The sequence below is a fragment of the Symphalangus syndactylus genome, chromosome 1 (genome assembly GCF_028878055.3).
Source record: "Symphalangus syndactylus isolate Jambi chromosome 1, NHGRI_mSymSyn1-v2.1_pri, whole genome shotgun sequence".
Taxonomy (NCBI): domain Eukaryota; kingdom Metazoa; phylum Chordata; class Mammalia; order Primates; family Hylobatidae; genus Symphalangus; species Symphalangus syndactylus.
In genome coordinates this window covers 60,111,620-60,127,052 of record NC_072423.2, presented here as the reverse complement: position 1 = coordinate 60,127,052, position 15,433 = coordinate 60,111,620, and the positions used below count along the sequence as shown (strand labels likewise).

At 41.4% G+C, this 15,433-nt stretch overlaps 1 protein-coding gene across 4 annotated transcripts in view; it reads right to left on the bottom strand.

The window, feature by feature from the left end:
• KCTD1 (potassium channel tetramerization domain containing 1) overlaps positions 1 to 15,433 on the bottom strand; it is a 207,547-nt gene that overhangs the window by 45,247 nt on the left and 146,867 nt on the right. For all 4 annotated transcript variants that reach the window (XM_055235491.2, XM_055235510.2, XM_055235501.2 and 1 more), the window contains exon 2: positions 2,027 to 2,205. In XM_055235491.2, the coding sequence (XP_055091466.1) occupies positions 2,027 to 2,205 (179 nt within the window). The remainder of the gene's footprint in view (positions 1 to 2,026; positions 2,206 to 15,433) is intronic.

The following is a 15,433-nucleotide window of genomic DNA, read 5'->3' as shown; positions in this document are numbered from 1 at the left end:
GAAGAAAACCTATTGCTTAAGTCACAGAAAATGTAGTTTTCATTAACTTCCCTCCTGTCTCAAGGTTTAATTTGCAAAAACTGAAGCAAAAGGCCATCAGACCAGACCAGTAAATCTTGCTACAGTTGAAGGTTTGCTTTTTGTCTCTTAATATGCATTTTGTGACTTAAACCCTAGAATTAAATTCATCTAAAAAAGCAGCTGTGATTTTCTGTAGTTGATGGTGGTATTAACAGAGGGTTGGAAGGAATGGAAATAGGCATTTTCAAAAAGAACACTACTTATATAACAAAATTCTTGAAAAATAAAGCCATTATTATAACAATTTTTTGTAGTGCCTATTCCAATATACTTAGGGAAGGTGGGGACTAAATAATACTAATAGATGACTAATACAATCATTTCATTTTAAAGTATATAGTCTTTTGGATAATTGAACAAATGGAAACCTATTTTATTTAAATCATTTCAATTGTAGAAATTAAATCTGGAAATTAGGAGAGAAAACATTTCATCTTTCTTCTTTCCAACCTTCACATTCTTTCATAAATTGTCAAGTAACGGAGTGAGATTTTAAAACAACAAACAAAAAAGTCGGCCTTCATGTAGTATGCAAGGTGACAGTGACTTTTATGTCAGTGCTGTCTACTTAGACTGTGAGCTATCTGTTATCTGTCACTTCATAAGACATTCTGAAAAATGTGGCCGGTGCCCTTCTGAAGCTCAAGGAGTGTGTTTCCAGTTCCTGTGATCAGAAACAGAGAAACACCCTGTTTCCCGATATTACCCCACATGAATGCATGCCTCCTCCCCTATCCACCAGCAAAAAACTTCCCTTACAGGATCTGGGCATAGCCCCCAAATCTGGGGCAGAGCCAGGAGGGTTGTCCCAGGGTAGAAAGGAAATTATTTCTTTGGAACTCCTTTAGAAATGGGTGGTTGGGGCCAGGTGCAGTGGCTCACACCTGTAATCCCAGCACTTTAGCCAAGGCCAAGGTGGAAGAATTGCCTGAGGCCAGGAGTTTGAGACCAGTCTGGGCAACATAGTGCGACCCTATCTCTACAAAAAATAAAAAAATTAGCCAGGTCCAGTGGCTCACACCTAGAGTCCCAGCACTTTTGACGGCTGAGATGGAAGAATTGCTGAGGCCAGGAGTTCAAGACCAGCCTAGGCAACATAGTCTGACCCTGTCTCTACAAAAAATTAAAAAAAAAAAAAAAAAGCTGGGCATGGGGGCATGCACCTGTGGTCTCAGCTCCTGGGAAGGCTGAGGTGGAAGGATCACTTAAGCCCAGAAGGTCAAGGCTGCAATGAGCCATGTTTGCACCACTGTACTCCAGCCTGGGCGACAGAACAAGACCCTGGCTCCAAAATAATAATAATAATAATAAAAAATGGGTGCGCAGGGGCATGGGGGAAGATATCTCATAAACATAAACGTATACTGCCTATATGTAAATCACTCTCCATCTTTAAACAATTTGTATATTTATTTATCTACCTTAAGTTCGTAAGTTCCACGGCCCTTCATTTTTTTTAAACTATACTATTTTGGCTTCTTGGACTTTTGCATACAGATCTAAATATAATGCCTCACTGCTGAGAATCTCTTTTTTTTCTAGTTCACAAGCTGATGAACCAACTGATCTCCTATAAAATTATCAGAACCTGTAAGAAAGCATGTTTTTAAAGAAGGACGGAACAAAGGTGTTGGGGAGAAACCACCATCTTTTTTTGTACTACACTGAGAATTATGAATATCATTGTAGGGCAAAATATCACAGTATTCCATTCTCCTGTGACATTTGTACATGGACTCAACTAAGCTGCGGATCCAATCCTGATTCGAAGACGTCCAGCCATTGTCCCAGACATCCAGCCTAGGCAGCAGGGTGGCTCACACAGCGCTTTCACATCCTGCCCCCTGCCTCCACGAGGCTACGCTGCTATGCTGGTCAAAGGAAAAACAGTTAGGTTATCAAATACATGCACGTCGGAGTCTGATTTTTCAGTTTTTCAGATTACCTGGATTCAGGGTATTTGGTGAGGGTGGCCAGGCTGCTGGTGTACATGTGGCCGCCCACATCAATGTGGACAGGTGCATTGGATTTTGTGAGTTGTGCTGGAGTAGGGATGCCTTGGTTGTTCAGTGGAGATGCAGGGGATCTAGTGATCAGAGGTCTTGACATATTGGGCCGACTGTCCTACAGAGAGATAAGCAAGTTTAGACACTTTTTCTCTTTACAGTAGAAAGATAGGAAATACATATAGCATAAAGAATAAACGAGTGATTAACGATACTCATTCAGTAATAAAACCTGAAAAACCGGCAAGCTGTTGCTTTTGTTATAATGAATATCAGAAAAACAAATTCTGTAGCAAAGAAAAGGAAATCTTCACATGCTCAGAAATAAGGAGCTGAACTAATGTTCACTTCAGATAACTCTGACGACTATGAAGGCTTATTATACTAAGAAATTCTTGCATTTAACAATTGACAAATGGCAACTAGTATGATATGAAAAGTCTATTCATTCCAAATAAAATGACAAACACTTCAAACAATACATATCTAAATAAAATGCGTATGAGTTAGCCCTCTCTTTGAAAACTTCCTCATTGCTATGCACTTGGAATAAAAACAGATCTCTGACACCTGTGTTCTACAAAATGTTTTCTTAAACTTTTATTTTTCAAATCAGGAAAAAGAGAGCATACTGGTCTAGCCATCAGCTCACATACTTAAAGCAACCTTGCAAACAGATACCACAAGTTCATCAGTCAACAGAATATACCCTCAAATGATAAACATGTGCTTGCTCACGAACCACAAGTAAACTGCTCTTCTGCATGCCTGACTTCTTGAAAAATCAAGTTCCCAAAGTGTAACTGAGGCAGATGTTGATGTGCAGTGGCCCAAGCAAAGGTGCAATGTGAGCAAACAGACCAGAATGAGGATATCACCTGGTGGCAGTAAGAACATGTTTAAGAAATTGTACCTTTTTTTTTTTTTTGAGATGGAGTCTCGCTCTGTCACCCAGGCTGGAGTGCAGTGGCACGATCTCGGCTCACTGCAAGCTCCGCCTCCCGGGTTCACGCCATTCTCCTGCCTCAGCCTCCCAAGTAACTGGGACTACAGATGCCTGCCACCACGCCCAGCTAATTTTTTGTATTTTCAGTAGAGACGGGGTTTCACCATGTTAGCCAGGATGGTCTTGATCTCCTGACCTCGTGATCCGCCCACCTCGGCCTCCCAAAGTGCTGGGATTACAGGCATGAGCCACCGTGCCCGGCCCGCCCAGCTAATTTTTATATTTGTTGTAGAAACAGGGTTTCTCCATGTTGCCCATGCTGATCTTGACCTCCTGGGCTCAGGCGATCTGCTCATCTCAGCCTCCCAAAGCGCTAGGATTACAGGCGTGAACCACCTCACCTGGGCAGAAACTATATTCTTGAGAAAATAAATTATTACATCCTTTCATACAATATAAATATTTCAAATGCTATCAAAACACGGTTGTTTGCTTTTAAATTAGAGCCCAAACCCCAGACAAGTAAAGATAGGTCTCTGGTATTCAATGAAAGGGTCAAACATTTAGAGTATCTAACTGAAGAGTAAGCTAAAATAGCATTTATGTACAAATTCTGTAATACCGATGACACATGTATACTCTCAGATTTATAATTTTAGCCAAAGATTGTTTTCAAACATGCAAACAATGTATGGCAAAGCCAGGGATAAGGCACACTGAAGGGATTTTGAAAAATGCCTTTGATGGAGACCACAAAGGGGAAGTCATCTAGTTTTTGTGCATAAAACGCAGCATGATAAAATATAAATTTGCAAAACATCATAGATTTTATGATCTGTAACAGCTTCAGGAGTTACCTGGGGCACAACTGTTAGACTACTTAGCATTAACCACATGTCCAAGCAAGACTGTGAATGCACATGCTTTCTGAAACTCAACATCTACTGTGAATGGGGTGGTGACTGGGCCTTTATGCAAAATGTTTACCATCTGTGTTGTGCGTTTCTACATGCTGAATTAACAGAGCCTAGAAACAGTTATAGAAAAAGAGTTAATGTTTTAGTTCTTAAATCGGCTGGTCGGCTCAAGGGTGTTTACTACATTATTCTTTATATGTTCCTAGGTATTTTTAACAATGCAAAATAGATATTGAAAAACACAACAGGATGTTTGTAACAAACAAAGAAGAAGAGTTAAAGGGGTATTGGGTATTGGAAAAAAATAAAAAAAACAAGACAGTTGGTAGGAAATATAAAACAGGTAAGGTTCAGAAATACTAAAAGTAGCATTTTAAAATCTGGATGACAGAAAACACATTTTTCCTCTAAAAATGCAATCATACAACCTCCACTTTTAAGAGATACATACTGACTTCCTTTTAGAAAATGATTTCCTGGCTATGGACACACAAACACACACACACACACACACACACACAGGCACACACACACTTCCCTCCCTGTTACATTTCAGCCCATCACAGCACGGCAGAGTCTGTAATAGTTTTTCAATTGGACACATTCTCTATCCTGCCTGAGGGTGCTCAGGCGAAAATGAACAGATTTGCAGGGTTAATATTGTCGTTAGACTGTGACCTCATTCAGCATTGCTCTAACACTGCCAGGTCTATACAGAAAGAGAAAAAAATGAAAGCCTGACTGATCAGTTGAAGCATTCCAGATTTCTCAGAATATATACCATTTACATTGTAAGTCATAAATGCAATGGGTATTGCTAAATCTAAAATTAAACCAGTGTTTCTTCAGCTGGGGGTGGGGGTGGGGTGGGTGGGGATTGGCCCTTATAGGCAAAGGATTAGAACTGCCCTCCTTTGGTGAGTCCTCTTGGTTCTCCTAGGCGCCCTCCCCATCCTGGATGTTCTCTTTCTGCAGGGTTGCTGTGGCTATGCTCATGTCTAAGGCATTAACTGATATTAGTTAACATAGTCAGGGCTCTTCACTTGGTATTTTCCATATGGGGCAGATTGTAAGAACTTTTTTTTAAGAGATAGAGTCTCTCTCTGTTTCCCAGGCTGGAGTGCAGTGGTGTGATCAAAGCTGCTCACTGCAGCCTCAAACTTCTGGGATCAAGCCACCCCCCACCTCAGCTTCCCAAGTAACTGGTACTACAGGTACATGCCACCACACCCAGCTAACTATCATTATTATTTGAGACAGGGTCTCACTCTGTCACCCAGGCCGGTGCAATTTCAGTTCATTGCAACCTCCACTTCCCAGGCTCAAGCTATTCTCCAGCCTCAGCCTCCTGAGTAGCTGACACCACAGGTGCAGGCCACTAATGCCCAGCTAATTTTTGTATTTTTAGTAGAGATAGGGTTTCACCATGTTGCCCAGACTGGCCTTGAACTCGTGAGCTCAAAGTGATCCTCCTGCCTTGGCCTCCAAAGTGTTGGGATTACAGGCATGAGCTACCACATCTGGCCTAACTTTTTATTTTTAACGTTTTTAGAGACAGGGGTCTCACTGTGTTGCCCAGGCTGGCCTTGAACTCCTGGCCTCAAGCAATCCTCCTGCTTCAGCCTCCCAAGTCACTGGGATTACAGGTGTGAGCCCTGTACCTGATATATAAGAACTTTTAAAATCCTTAGGCTGGGGTTGGGGGAGGATATTTGGGGCTGAGAGTTTGGGCACTTGTAATAGACAGAGTTGATGCTCAACATGTATCCCATTGACTCCAGATGCTTCATCTAACACAATTGTGGCAACCTCTTCCCTTGGCCAGTAGCTGGAGCTGACACTTTCTCAACTTTACCTGGATGGACACTGAAGTCCAGGATGGGATGCTGCTACCTGCAGCTGCCATCTCCCTGCCAGTTTAAGGATGAAGCCAATGCCCAGGATGGCAGAGCTGAGAGCTGGAAGGAAGCCAGGTCCTCGCTGACATTGTTGACACACTGCATCAGCCATCTCTCAGCCTCCCACCTCTAGACTTCCTGTGACTTGGGAAAATAAATTTCTGTATTTGTAAAGCTAGTTTGAAATGGGATTTCTGCCACCTGTCTTGATAAGGAATCCTTCCTGTTACTTCCCTGCGAGGTCATTTGGCTTGGGGGGCCTTGGCCAGGGATGCCAAGCATGGGTGCCTGCTGAGATGCAGCAGAGCCTTCTGTCATTCATCATCGTCCTCAAATCTACCTTCCCATCATCATCTTAGTTTGTGTATGTCTTTCAGGATTACTTCTGGAGAAAGGAAAACCATAACCTTTAACCAGAAAGAGTGCAAGGGACTTGGATGTGCCGTCACACTGCTGAAGAAACAACTCAGAGTGCTGAAGACTATTTCAATTTCTGCGCATTGCTCAGGCAGAGAGCTCTGTGATAAAACTCCCTCCAGAATACAGAGGAAGAACCCGGGAGATGAACCCTGTCTTAACGCGAAGCTACTTGATTACTGCTCCTCCCCTGTGCAGCCCATTGTTTTCTCCTTCACAACATTTTTACTAATTTATTTTTATTTTTTAGAGACAGGGTCTCGCTCTGTTGCCCAGGCTGGAGTGCAGTGGTGCAATCATAGCTCCCTACAGCCTTGAGCTCCTGTGCTCAAGTGATCTTTTCGTCTCAGTCTCCCAAGTAGCTAGGACTACAGGTGTGCACCACCACACCTGGCCAACTAATAACATTTTTTTGTAGACACAAGGTCTTGCTATGTTGCTCAGACTGGTCTTAAACTCCTGGCCTCAACTGATCTTCCCACCTAGGCCTCCCAAAGTGCTGGAATTACAGGCATGAGCCACCAGGCCCGGGCTATGACATTTTATTATTATTATTATTTTGAGACAGGGTCTCACCTCTGTCACTCAGGCTGGAGTGCAGTGCATGATCTCAGCTCAGTGCGGCTTCTGCCTCCCAGGTTCAAGCAATTTTCATGCCTCAGCCTCCCGAGTAGCTGGGACTGCAGGTATGCGCCACCACACCCAGCTAATTTTTTTTTTTCATGTGTTTAGTAGAAATGGGGTTTCGCTATGTTGCCCAGGCTGGTCTCGAACTCTTGAGCTCAGGTGATCAGCCCGCCTTGGCCTCCCAAAGTGCTGAGATTACAGGTGTGAGCCACTGCGCCCAGCCCATAACATTTATTGACATCTCTTGAGTGCCAGCCACTGTTCAAGGTGATAAGTGAACAAGAGTAAACAAAACAGGCTGGTCTCTGGCGTCACCAGTCCTGCTGTTCAGTGGGAGAGAGCCAATGAAACATGTGACTACGATCAGGACAGAGGAAGGCCGGGCTACTATGGCAGCTGATGGAGGGGACATTTAACCCAGGGTTTGGGGCTGGGAAGGATGGGGAAGGATCCCTAGAGACTAAGAACTGAGAAGTTAACAAACACTGGGAGGTTGGAAGGAGAGTGCCCAGTGCTATTCCCAAGGCTCCAAAGTGGGAGAGTGCATGGTACCTTCCAGAAATTAAAAGTTCAATATAGTGTCACAACCACTTATTTTTTTCTCCAAGGTTGAGGGATAATGCGGGAGACAGAAGCTTGTATGTTGATCTGTGCTCTGAGAACCACAGAATTAAATGATAATTTACAATAAAAAAAATGATAATTTACAATGAATAAATAAATACAATTTATTCTTATTTCTTAGAGACAGGGTCTCACTCTGTTGCCGAGGCTGGAATGGAGTGGTGCTATCAGGGCTCACTGAAGCCTTGAGCTCCTGGGGTCAAGCGATCCTCCTGCCTCATTTTCCCAACCCAACATAACATCCTTGTGTATGGAGAAGAGGAGGTAGAAAGGTTGGGAGCTAAGACCCCACATTCTAAACAGAGCTGTCCATAGAACTTTCTGCAGTAGAGGAGATGCTCTGGACCTGCACAGTTCAATATGGTGACCACCAGCCACAAGTGGGTGTCATAGTGAGACTGAGGAACTGAATGTTTAATTTTATTTTAGCTAATTTAAATTTTAATTTAGACCAGGCATGGTGGCTCATGCCTGTAATTCCAGCACTTTGGGAGGCTGAGGCGGGCAGATCACCTGAGGTCAGGAGTTTGAGATCAGCCTGGCCAACATGGCAAAACTTCATCTCTATTAAAAATACAAAAATTAGCCGGGTGTGATGGCAGGTGCCTGTAATCCCAGCTACTCGGGAGGCTGAGGCAGGAGAATCGCTTGAACCTGGGAGGTGGTGGTTTCAGTGAGCCAAGATTGTGCCACTGTACTCCAGCCTGGGCAACAGAGCAAAACTCTGTCTCAATAATAATAAATAAATAAATAAATAAATAAATTTTAATTTACATAGCTACCTGTGGCTAGTTGCTATCATTTTGGACAGTGTAGTAACTTTGGGTAGCAAGTAAACTTTGCTAGAATTTTTCTTAATATTTGGAAGCCCAAATTATGACAAACTTGAATTTCCCACTTCTGTGATGGAGAAGCAGAGGTATTTTAGAACTGAATACAATTTATTCTTATTTCTTAGAGACAGGGTCTCACTCTGTTGCCGCGGCTGGAATGGAGTGGTGCTATCAGGGCTCACTGAAGCCTTGAGCTCCTGGGGTCAAGCGATCCTCCTGCCTCATTTTCCCAAGTAGGTGGGACTACAGGTGTGTGCCACCACACTTGGCTAATTAAATTTTTTTTTTCTTTTGTAGAGATGGGGACTTGCTATGTTTATCCAGGCTGGTCTTGAACTCCTGGCCTCAGGTGATCAAATGCCTTATGACCCCTCACAAACACATTCATTTCCCTCTCCCTTTCTAACAGTATTTCTCCCTTCTTTACTGACACTACACTTTTTTTTAAAAAAAGAATGATGCCCTATGGATTTGGTAGAGCACTGAAGAAAAGGTGTCAGGAACAAAAGGGGACGTACTGTATAATTGTATTCACATGAAGTGACAGGCAGGCAGGACGATGACAAAGATCAGAACACCGGCCACCTTTGGGAGTAGTGACTGGAAGAGGGAGTGACCAGCAAAGCTGCACATCTTGATCTGAGTGTTGACACAGTTGTATACATATGCACATGGAAGATTCATTCACTTTAAGTTCTATTAAATAAAAATAAGATAAACTGAAAATAATCTTGGAAAAAAAATCCTCCAATCCGAACACTTTACTGTTGAAATACTTACTTAAATTTCTGTGAAATAACACTTATTTTTAAAGCCAAAGAAAGTGCTTATTATTTCCTTTGATAGAATTCACCAAATCTGACTAAAATATACTCTGACATGAAACAGCCCTTAGGAATTCTCTTTCTAATTCCTCCTTTCCCATATCTGTCTTGTATAGATTTTTCAGGCTTGCTGATCAGTGCATCTTTAACATTTCCATTTCCTAGCTGCTTCCCGTAGCTTCATCATCCATCTCACCTACCCAACATAGGAGCAATGATTTTTTTGGTAGTAGAATCCTTCAAGGGATTTGACTTCAGGCATCTTTCAAAAGAAGTAAATGAAAAATCTGCCTTCTAACCTAGCTGTGTGCTGTTCAAACAGGAGGCCTGGGGGTACTGCCTTGAACAAATGAGCTGAAGTTTAAACTGAAAGTTTTAATGACTTTCTTTGTTAAGAATGTATGTCCCTGTCTTATGTCACGTTTCACTATTGAGTTTGACCATATTACCTCTTTCACTGGGGAAAGAAACAGGCTTCTTAGTGATAGCTCCAGAAAAGCATGTCAGTGGTAAAATACCTATATTTTTTGACATTTTAATTCAAAACATTCAGTAGAGCAGTGAAAGAATTTAATACAGATCATAACTTTTCCACAAATTTCAACCTGGATTTAAATATATTTCTCTCTCTCTCTCTCATACACAGACACACGCACATCTGTATTATATGGCATACTTGGATATGGGAATGTTCTGATTAATTCTGATAGTCTGACAAGGGTAATCAAAGTGTCTTAGGCAAGGATCTTGCTTCCTGGGATGGAAATTTGTGGTTGCCTTGGGAGCGTTGTTTCAGGAATGACATAATCATTGGACTCTCAATAAAGGTTCTTATAAGAAAACATCACTTTACTGACCACAGCTACTTAATTGTATAGCAAGTCTCTCAACCATAACGTCAATGTGTTTTGAAAGAGGCCTCACTGGTTTCTTCATTCATTCAAGTGCTATTTATTGGGCACCTATCACCTGCCAAACTCTATGGTCTCTACTGACTTTAACTAAATAGCAGAATGAGCCTGAAGAGAAAGAAAATAATCTTTCTGGTAATTTCACTTAAGCAAAAAAAAAAAAAAAAAAAAAAAAAACTCAGCAGTGATTCAAAATTGATGAGTACTCTATGCATAATTTATTTACACAACAGTTTCTGTCAATCTTGACCATTTGGGAAACAGCAAAGAATTAGCCCAAAAAAGTCTTCTGAGTATCCAAATTTGATGTCAAGTTTTCTAGTCACTTTATTCACAGGAGCCCCCTTCAAATTCATAGAGACTACTTATCCTTTTTTCTAAGAATGTAATAAAATTTTTTTAAATTTTATTTTTGACACTTAATTGTACATATTTATGAGGTACAGAGTATTAGTTCCATATATGTATACAATGCTCAAATCAGAGTAATTAGGATATCCATCACTTCAATCATTTATCATTTCTTTGTGTTAATCATTATAAGAAGTGGGATTATTGGTTTTCTAGCTCACAGGACAGTAGCTACTTGCTAAAATCATCTAAAATTAAGTCATCCAAAGATCAAACCTCAGACAAAATTAGATTGGAAAGTATATAATATATTGAATAAAAATTTCCATCCCAAAACGGTAAAGGAAAACATTTTTCTAAGTTAAGACAATTTTCAAAACTCCATTGGAAAAGTCACATATACAGGGCACCCTAAGTAAGGGTACAAGAGAAAAAGCCCTGTTCCTTCGGAATCTGAAGACCTGGTTTGAACTCAGCCGCCTGCCCTGTGCGATCTCTGAGAAGTTTCCAAACCAATCTAACCCCAGTATCCTCATCTCTAAGACAGGAATAAATCGCCCTACCCGACAGAGGGGCAAAGATGGCAGTAGATGAGACAGTACTTGGGAAGACATCTAACAGTGTCTGGCATTTAGAAGGAAAAAATGAAGTTTATTTCTTTCCTCTGAGCACAAAAAAAGTGAAATTTGACAGGCCAGATGGACAGACAGACAAGCCTTCTATGGGCCTAGTAAGAAGTACAGTGAACTACTCTAAGGTCGCTGAGCGGCAAGGCCCAACAAAAAGGCAGTGCTTTGCATTGATGTAACACAGTATTACATTGTGGGGTGCAGATAAATAAAAAGAAAATGGGACAAGATGCTAATTATGTGCCTTGGACAAAGTGTATGAAAGGAAGTAGAGAATGAAATCATCACAGTAGGTTCATGAAATGGCACTTGAGCTATATTGCTTTTTCTTTTTAGATTAAAATCGTAATTTCACAGAATTAAAAACAAATTAAAAATAGGGTGCTTCAAAGTTGTTTCAGAATGACCAGGGACTGTGTTAAATTAATCTGCAGTTCTTTCCTAATCTGAAGTGGTAAAATGTTACCCTTCTTGCTGTGGGGCAGGACAAGGCGTTACTGCTGTTTATCTATTTCACTGCACAGTCTGTCTGCCAGATACAGAGTGAGTGTCCTCAACATGCCTTTTTGTTTTTTTTCTTTTTCATAGTGAAATATGTATCTGAGAAGCTCCCTTATTAGATTACCAAGCTGAGGCCATGAAAAGAATGACTATTGGCCAACATTTCTCTGCTTTTAGTTCAAAAGGAAAATGAACTTGAGAAAAATAACATCTGAATAGAATTTCGCATGTTTTTTTAAATTAGATTTCTTACATATTTTTAAATACACTTAAAACACTAGAGAATATTTTAAATACATTCTACAGCTCAAATATAGATACTACTCACTTTTAAAAAGTTAAAACAGCATTAAAAGTGACAGAGCTGCTTCAGTAATAATAGTGCTATAAGGAAAGGTCATTTTTGCAAATGTGTGTAGGTACAATAAAAAATTCTAGCATTAAATGCACCAAAATATTAGTAGGGATTAGGACTGGGTGATGATGCTATAGGCAAAAATTTTCAGTTGTTTTTATTCCTTTATGCTATACAGAGTTGAATATTTACTACTTTTGAATTTTAAAAACAGAAAAAACAGCAGTCGATGGCCCAATTAAATCATTTATACATACTCTTAACACATTGCTATATTTTACCTTCATAATAGGGATTTTTGACATTTTTAAGAGGCCAGAATGAAGAAATACAGGAATGGAACTAAACTTAGGGATAATACTTCCCTTTCCTTAATTTTCTTGCCAGGGAGGAAACGCGTGGAACTGAAAATTAAATGGGCTTCAGGTCAAGGGAGCTCGTATGCAGTTGACACAGAAGACGATTTCATTTGATCCTGAAAGACAGGGGCAGTCGCCTATGGTTCCCACACTCTCAGGGTCTATCTGGTCATCTGTTCCCTCTTCCAGATCCCTCCATTCCCAGCTCTAAAACACGACAAGAGCAAGATGATCAAAGCTATCCAAGTACACTGCCTGTGTTTCCTGAAGTCGCCCTGCACACGCTGTTGTGGGGGGAAGATGTGAACAACAGCAAAGGTTGGCAGTGAAATAGCGTCTAACATGTAGAGAGGGCCTTAGAGTCTGAAATCAGAAACCTCTGCACAATGTTAGGTATTATCACCATTTCACAGAGAAGGAAGTTGACTCTGAGGTCAAGTGGCTTAGCCTATAATTATCTAGTAATAAATTTACTGTGATATTTTACATGCTAGCCATTGTGTACCCAGATAAGGTTGCCACTCTCTTATTACTAGGCTATACGTGCTCTGACATTCCCTGGAGGAGGAAAAGATTTGCCTTATTCCTTTCACCCTGTCTGTGTTTGGGGGTGAACATACTAGCTGGAGGCTTAGAAGGAGGGTCAGTGATCACAGAGAAGGCGGGGACCAGCTGGGCCAGGAAGTGGACACCTCCCCTACCAGAGAGAATTGGCACTTTATTCACTCCCCTAACTCTTAGTTCCATGTGCATTTAGCAGGACACATCGGCCTCTACATAAATCAGAAACTTATTAAAAACTTCTTGGATGTGGTCATTGAAATTCCTCATTCAGCAGAGTATCGAAAGCTAAATGTGCTCCTTTTAACTTGAATTGAGTCTCTGGGAACCTCCTCTGAGATTCTTTTTTGTGGAGATGGAGTCTCACTCTGTCGCCCAGGCTGGAGTGCAGTGGTGTGATCTTGGCTCACTGCAACCTCTGCCTCCCGGGTTCAAGCAATGCTCTTGCCTCAGCCTCCCGAGTAGCTGGGACTACAGGCGCACGCTGCCACACCCAGCTAATTGTTTTATTTTAGTAGAGACAGGGTTTCACCATGTTGCCCAGGCTGGTCTCGAACTCCTGAGCTCAGGCAATCCGCCTGCCTCCGCCTCTTAAAGTGCTCAGATTACAGGCGTGAGCCACAGCGCTTGGCCTCCTCTCAGATTCTTAAGTGCCGATTTGCTTGACTTTTTTGCATTAAAAAAATAAAAATTAAAATACACAGGTTTATACGTACATGACTTACTCTATATAATAAATGTGTTCATAAAAAGTTCATTTGCTCATTTGTTCATTCATTTAGAAAATGTTGGCTGGTTGCTCTATTTGGTGCCAGGCGAGGGCACTGTGGAAATGAACTCCGCAGGGAGTCTGTAAGTTTAATTTGAGAATCAGTCATATGCACAGGGAATTCCTGATGACAAGAGACCCCATGTAAATAAAAATTTTTTGGCTGGATGGGGTGGCTCATGTCTGGAATCCCAGCACTTTGGGAGGGCAAGGCAGGTGGATCACTTGAGGCCAGGAGTTCAAGACCAGCCTTGACAACATGGTGAAATCCCATCTCTACTAAAAATACAAAAATTAGCCGGGTGTGGTGGTGCATGCCTGTAGTCCCAGCTACTCAGGAGGCTGAGGTAAGAGAATCAGTTGAACCAGGGAGGTGGAGGCTGTAGTGGGCTGAAATCATGCCCCTGCACTCCAGCCTGGGCAACACAGAATGTCTCAAAAAAATTTTTTTTTTTCAATCAAATTATGCCTGAAATACTCTGAGAACTAAATAATACTTAAATACCCCAAAGAATGCACCTTTCTGGGTTTTATAAATCCAGGGTGTATTTTTTTTTTTTTTTTTTTTTGAGACGGAGTCTCGCTCTGTCGCTCAGGCTGGAGTGCAGTGGCGCCATCTCGGCTCACTGCAAGCTCCACCTCCCGGGTTCACGCCATTCTCCTACCTCAGCCTCCTGAGTAGCTGGGACTACAGGCGCCCGCAACCATGCCCGGCTAAGTTTTTGTATTTTTAGTAGAGACGAGGCTTCATCATGTTAGCCAGGATGGTCTCCATCTCCTGACCTCGTGATCTGCCCACTTCGGCCTCCCAAAGTGCTGGGATTACAGGTGTGAGCCACTGCGCCCGGCCTCCAGGGTGTATTATTTTTAAATAAGACATACCTATATTTAGTAATTCCACATTACAAAGATCACACTTCTAACTTTTGCCCCAATTACCTTTTAAAGAGCAAACTATTTGTGGCACTTCTAACAGTGTTGACATGGAGTAAGGTACCTAAACTCAGAACGTTTTCCCGAGGATGCAACAACATAGAGACCAAGTTTTAGCCTAAGCCATGTCACCAATGAGCTATGTGGCCTTGGTAAATTCTTTTCTCTCTCACTTCAGCTTTCCCATTTATAATCTATGCAGTCGGACCAGATGCTCTATAATGCTCTTTCCAGTTCTGAATTTTTACTAGTCTATGATTTTTAAAAAATATAAGCCATAGAGATTCAAATATCTTAAGAAAGCTAGCATTTTAGAAGGTCAGAATTGGAATTCAAAATGCCTTTGAAAGAAAGGAGAACTGGTCATGAAATGAAATGCATTCCAAAAGTATGAGTGCAAAAAGAGCCAACCCAGGGAGATTCCTTAACAATCACACCGTTTGCTCTAGCTGATCGGGAAGATTACAGTTTAATCACTACTGCTTTCTACTTGCCTCCACTGGCAGGAGAAAACAGCAAATAAAATATCGTGCTTAATAAGCAAAATGCCTACTTGGGAAAGATTCTTAGTGTCATTTTATTGGAGTATCATTTACTTATTTATATCTTGCATTGTTCTAGAATATTAGTCTGAAAGCAGCTTGAGATTCCCCTGTAGAACAGAAAAAAAATTTGTCTCAATGATATAAAGTGATGCTTTTTAAAAATAAAGTAACGATCTCTTGTAAGCAGAATCAGTGCCAAGTTTTCCAAAAGACATATTCGGTAATAAAAATATTTAAAGGTGTAGGGGAGGAGAGAGCCAAGCACAGTGGCTCATGCTTATAATCCCAGTGACTTGGGAGGCTGAAGTAGGAGGGCTGCTTGAGGCCAGGAGTTCGAGACCAGCCT